Source organism: Neofelis nebulosa, chromosome 4, assembly GCF_028018385.1.
Source record: "Neofelis nebulosa isolate mNeoNeb1 chromosome 4, mNeoNeb1.pri, whole genome shotgun sequence".
Taxonomy (NCBI): domain Eukaryota; kingdom Metazoa; phylum Chordata; class Mammalia; order Carnivora; family Felidae; genus Neofelis; species Neofelis nebulosa.
The window spans coordinates 144,762,246-144,768,245 of record NC_080785.1 but is presented as its reverse complement, the minus strand read 5'-3'; the positions used below and the strand labels follow the sequence as shown (position 1 = coordinate 144,768,245).

The 6,000-nt window shown below is 44.8% G+C and overlaps 1 protein-coding gene across 4 annotated transcripts in view; it reads left to right on the top strand.

Annotated features, from left to right (window-relative positions):
- The first annotated feature begins 762 nt into the window (after positions 1-762).
- APPL1 (adaptor protein, phosphotyrosine interacting with PH domain and leucine zipper 1) overlaps positions 763-6,000 on the top strand; it is a 57,413-nt gene continuing 52,175 nt past the window's right edge. For 2 of the 4 annotated variants that reach the window (XM_058726472.1, XM_058726470.1), the window contains exon 1: positions 765-941. In XM_058726472.1, the coding sequence (XP_058582455.1) occupies positions 888-941 (54 nt within the window). In that variant the 5' untranslated portion in view covers positions 765-887. Of the gene's footprint in view, positions 942-6,000 lie in introns of all 4 variants that reach the window. The other 2 variants (XM_058726473.1, XM_058726471.1) reach the window with 2 other exon arrangements.

Genomic DNA, 6,000 nt, shown 5'->3' with positions numbered 1-6,000 from the left:
CTAATCAGTTACCGACATAATTAACCAGTGTATCCTGATCTTTAAAAGGTGTTTTCATCTGTGATTTAAAGGAAATACGGAAGTCTGAGTTGAGGCATGATAGCCCTTCAAGGCCAGGGAAGAATTGATGAATTGACAACAAAGTCACATGTTTTTAACCGGATATACTGATATCCAAGTGCCCAGAAAAACAATTGAGAGTCTACTACTGTCCATGAATTTACTGGAAAGCACTGTTAATGGCACAACTAGGGATCTCACAGATCTTTGAATTAGCCAGCACCATTTTGTGGGAGAGTGGGGGGTGGGGGGGTAGCCTGGACGCTTCGGGCAGGGTTGGGAAGATGATAGTTTGATGCAGCTAAAGAAAGGGCCCCCGCAACAGGGTCTCTTCCGTGGTCTCCGACGAAAAATGTTGGGGGAGAAGTAAAATCGCCCCAGACTCCCACTGTGGTCCTCCTCACTCAATGTTCTGGTTTCCGGAGACTTTCGTTGGCGGCGGTGGGGGGGGGGGGTTGACGGTCCCCTACAATTTACATGAAAATGCGCGCGCACGGTGTAGATGGCCGCTGTGAGCGGGCAGCGCCACCCCCCAAGCCGCTGCTCACCGCAGAGCCCAGCGCGGAGGAGGAAGCTCCGGACCAGCCCCGCCGCGCTGATGGGCGTCGCCACAAGCCAATGGGTGCGCAGAGAGGCGGGGCAGGGTGGCCGAGGGGGCGGGATTTCCCGCGCGGCCGCTAGGCGCCTGGCGAGAGCTGCGCGGGCGGCGACTGCGGCCGCGCCTGCGAGAGAGGGCGGGTCGGGGTCAGCTGCTGCAGGCGGGCGGGCGGGAGCGGGGAGCTGTGGGCGGCCGCCGTGTCTCCTGCCACCGCCCTCCCTCCGCCACGATGCCGGGAATCGACAAGCTGCCCATCGAGGAGACGCTGGAGGACAGCCCGCAGGTGAGGCGCGGGCGGCGGCGGGCGGCGAGGGAAAGAGCAGGGCGCGCCGACCCCAGGCCCGGCGCCGCCGCGGCCGCAGGTGCCCGCCCCGGACCAGGTGGGCGCCGCCGCCCAGTGTCCCCGCCCGTCGCGGGCCGCGCCCCGAGCTGCCGCGGCCCGGCCGCCAGCCTGAGGCCCGCGTGGGCCTGCGCGGCTGGGCCGAGAGCCGCGCGCGGGGTCCGGACGTCGGAGGGAGGCGACCGAGCCTCCGCCGCCTTCGCTCGTGGGCCCTGCGGTCACGTACGCGCGCGGGGCTCCCTTGTATTTGGTGAAAGGTGCATTTTTATCGCTGTAACGTGAGGCGATAAATCTCAGTCCTGGGATTTTCTCCCCGAAGGTCTCTTCGGAGGAAATGCAGGAGAAAAAACCCTGTAGACTTATTACATGGTTTCTGAGCAAGCTAGGGAAGGAAATGGATAGTTTTTCTTCGGGAGATGCTGGCAGGCTGCTGATTTGCCCGTGTGGAGAGTCATCGGCGAAGCCCGTCACGTGCCCGGGAGCCTTCCCGAGGAGTGTGTCCAGTGTCGTGGCCGCGACGGTAGCCGCTGTCACCCGAGCGGTGCACGGCTTGTGATGGACCGCGCCTTCGTGGCTGCAAGACTGCTGCTCGAAATGGTGCAGACTTGGCCCTAATAAACTCATCAAAATAAAAGCCCCGTGTTTCGTGTGTTTGGGGGCAAGGCTAGCGTGGTTGCTTTAGCTTAAAACAGTCTAGAGAAACGTGTTCAATACCGAAGAATGAAATGAGTTCTGTTAAAAAACATGTTGGTAGGCGCTGTAACTTGCGTTGAGAAACATCATCCCTAAACCTGTCTTTCACGGAATAATTTAAGCGATTTAAGATGATGTTGCTGGTTGTCTACCCCTCAGAACGAAGAAAATTTCCTGAAATGGTGTTCATTCAGAACAACAGTGGCACATATTTCATGTGTCTTCATAGTTTAATATAGCCCCAAAAGATCAGGAAGAGGGGGCTAGATCCCCTGGCCTGTGTGACACGTCTGCCATGACTTTGTGCCAGTAATAATCGCCAAGTTGAAGTTGGGCTCTGATCGTGGAATTGATTTTTTTTTTTTCCTATGTGGAAAGTTACCTTCACAAGCCAGTTGTTTGCTGGTAATGTATTCTTATCAGCCTAAACTGACAGAAACCCACGTCTTCGCTTATCTGGACCGCCCCAATAACTATTTCAAATTCTTAATGATTTCTGTAGTATAAAGTTAGAAATTATGTTTGTTTCAGATGTTTTGCAAAAATTTTGTGGCATGTATTGGTCAGGTGCACTCTGTCATTTTACTTTTATTATATAAGACTCAACAGGTTGCCTTACCTTTCTTTCCTTGCCTGGTTTTTATGGCCCATAAAGATTATACAAAACCCTGGAATGGGTAGCACAGTGCTCTTGCCATGACTTGTGAAGAGGATGTAATCTGACTCATCTAATTTCTTGAACTTTTCACACAATTAGTTTACAACTTGAGCATTCGTGTTTGTTTGTTTTTTTATAAGGGTGCGCCATATCGGTATCAGTTTTATGGTAATTTTTAATGAAATAGCCACATTGCTATTCTTTCAGTTTTTAGAAGTGGTAAATTTGAACTAGGTAATATTGACTTGGGAAAATTAGTTGGGACAAATGGGATTTAGAAAGGAAAGATATTGGAAGTAGTCCTTAGGGAGAACTTGTGGTAGGATGGAAAGCCCTAAATCTGGGACTAAGGGTATAAGGGTTTTTAGTCCTTCGCTAACACTTCACTTGCTTTAGAGCAAGTCACTCAACGTCTCCGCATCTCAGTGTTACAGTGAACGTTTTTATTTTTGTACCTGATTATGAAAATCATAGTTATGTGCTTCAGAAAAACTGAAAGGGACAGAAAACAGTTACCTGTTCTTTCCAAGGCAGCAAACCCTATTAACAGTTTTACTTGTTCCTAGCTTTCTCTTACATACTTTAATGTATTTGAAGTTATGTTGTGCATAACAAGTTTTATTTGGCTTTAACTTAACATTACAGGGTAAGTGTTCACATATCCTCCATTCTGAATAAAAAAAATTAAAGGCTGCATGTTTCCTTAACTGATTTAACAGTTGTCCTATTGTTGGACTTAGAGATTTTTCCCAAGTTTTGTTTTTATATATAGGACTTCGGTTAATGCTTTGGGACATGAATTTTTGTTCTCATTTGGACTACTGATACAGGATAGAGTCCAAGAAGTCGAATAACAAAGAGTATGCAAACTTTCAACGTTTTTTATTTATTTTTGGGACAGAGAGAGACAGAGCATGAACGGGGGAGGGGCAGAGAGAGAGGGAGACACAGAATCGGAAACAGGCTCCAGGCTCCGAGCCATCAGCCCAGAGCCTGACGCGGGGCTCGAACTCACGGACCGCGAGATCGTGACCTGGCTGAAGTCGGACGCTTAACCGACTGCGCCACCCAGGCGCCCCGAGAGTATGCAAACTTTTAAAGCTCCTGCTATAGATAAGTTCTTTTTTATTTTCAAATTTTTATTTAAATTCTAGTTAACATACAGTGCAATATTGGTTTTAGGAGTAGAATTCAGTGATTCATCACTTATATACAATACTCAGTACTCATCATAACAAGTGCCCTCCTTAATACCCATCACCTGTCTAGCCCTTTCCCCACCCACTTCCCTCCATCAACCTTCAGTTTGTTCTGTCTTTAAGAGACTCTCATGGTTTGTTTCCTGCTCTTTTCTCTTTCCCCCCTCCTGAATGTTCATCTGTTTTGTTTCTTAAATTCCATATATGAGTGAGATCATATGGCATTTCTCTGTCTCTTACTTCATTTAGCATAGTACACTCTAGCTCTACCCACATGGGTGCAAATGGCAGGATTTCATTCTTTTTGATGGCTGAATAATATTCCATGCACACACACATGCGTACATATATACATACCACATCTTCTTTATCCATCTTCAGTTGATGGATATTTGGGCTCTCTCCATAGTTTGGCTATTATTGATGATGTTGCTATAAACATCAGGGTGCACGTACCCCTTCGAATCTGTATTTTTGTGTCCTTTGGGTAAATGTCGAGTAGTGCAATTGCTGGATGGAAGGGTGGTTCTGTTTTTAGTTTTTTGAGGAACCTCTAACTGTTCTCCAGAGTGGCTGCACCAGTTTGCATTCCCACCAACAGTGTAAGAGGGTTCCCCTTTCTCTGCATCCTCATCAACACCTGTTGTTTCCTGTGTTGTTAATTTTAGCCATTCTGACAGATGTGAGGTGGTATCTCATCATGGTTTTGATTTGTATTTCCTTGATGATGAGTGATGTTGAGCATCTTTTCATGTGTCTGTTAGTTATGTTTGGCTTCTTTGGAAGAATGTCTATGCATGTCTTCTGCCCATTTCTTAACTGGATTTTTTTTTTTTTATGTTATTATATTTTTGAGAGAAAGAGCATGCATGAGCAGGGGAAGGACAGAGAAGGAGAGAGAGATCCCAAGCAGGCTCCACACTGTCAGCCCAGAGCCCGAAGTGGGACTCAAACTTACGAACCATGAGATCATGACCTGAGCCGAAATCAAGAGTCAAATGCTTAAATGACTGAGCTATCCAGGCACCCCTGGATTATTTGTTTTTTGGGTGTTTGATAAGTTCTTTTTAGATTTTGAATACCAGCCCTTTATCAGATATGTTGTTTGCCGATATCTTCCCCCTTTCTGTAGGCTGCCTTTTAGTTTTGTTGATTGTTTCCTTTCTATAGACAAGGTTTTCTTTGTTTTGTTTTTAATTTTTTTGAAGTTTATTCATATTTGAGAGAGACAGACAGACAGAATGAGCGGGAAAGGGGCAGAGAGAGAGGGAGACACAGAATCTGAAGTGGGCTCCAGGGTCTGAGCTGTTAGCACAAAGCCCAACATGGGGCTCAAACTCACGAACTGTGAGATCATGACCTGAGCCGGAAGTCAGACGCTTAACTGACTACGCTGCTCAGGCACCCCTCTAGATAAGTGTTTATTTAAATCATTTGATCCTAATCAAAAGTGGCTTGTCAGTTACTATGTGAAAAGGTTAGAGCCTTGGAGTCATGAAAAGCTATCCTGAATTACAGTTATCTTTTTTTAGTTTTGATTTATAGTAACTATTAAAATAGAGAGGAATTTGCAAGTTCAAATCCAGCTGTTTGGATATAAACATCTTTAGAATTATCTTGCCCAAACAGTCTCCTGTTCTGCAAATGATCATATTATTTGTTGAGAAAGGAAATCTTTAAGGCTATACTATACTAGCTGCCTTGTCCATACTTATATATTGTTTTGAAAATCAGGAGCAAAATGAAACTTGCTAGTTATTGAGAACAGATATGAACCTTTAAAAATAATTGTATAGATAAATACCAGTGACTCTTTAGTGCTGGAACTGTGAAGATAAAACTCCAGTCCCAACTGGCATAATATGGAATACTCATTTCTTTCTTTGGCATAACATGGAATACTCATAGATTATAAGACATACCTTTTTTTCTTTTCCCACATTTTAACATGTCTGATATTGAGATAAATGCCCCTTACAGTTGATAATGTTTTATGTGTAATTGGTTGCAAATGTACACACATGGTTTTTTCTCCTAGTGGCATGACTGGTCAAGTGCAACCTCTCAGTGTTCAGGCAATTTGAAGGATTATCAGTCCTCTTTATTGTCTGAAAATATTCCTTTGACTCCTGCTAGAATGAACCAAGTACTGCCATCAAAGTTTGCTGAATCGGTATCAATGGTTTGGAAGAAAGTACTGGGGGCAAAAGTGAGCACTTGTAAGAAATACTTGTCACATCCCCATGGCACAGAATAATATTGGATGGGAAAACATAGATATTGATGATTCTTCTGTCAAAAAGTGACTCAAAAGAGTTGAACTCTGAAGAAGTGTTAGGATTATATTAAATTCATGCTGTTTGTGTTTTGCTTTTATGTTTATATTAATTATATATGATATATATATATATATATGATTATATATAAAAATGTTTAAAGGTCTATTTCCGCA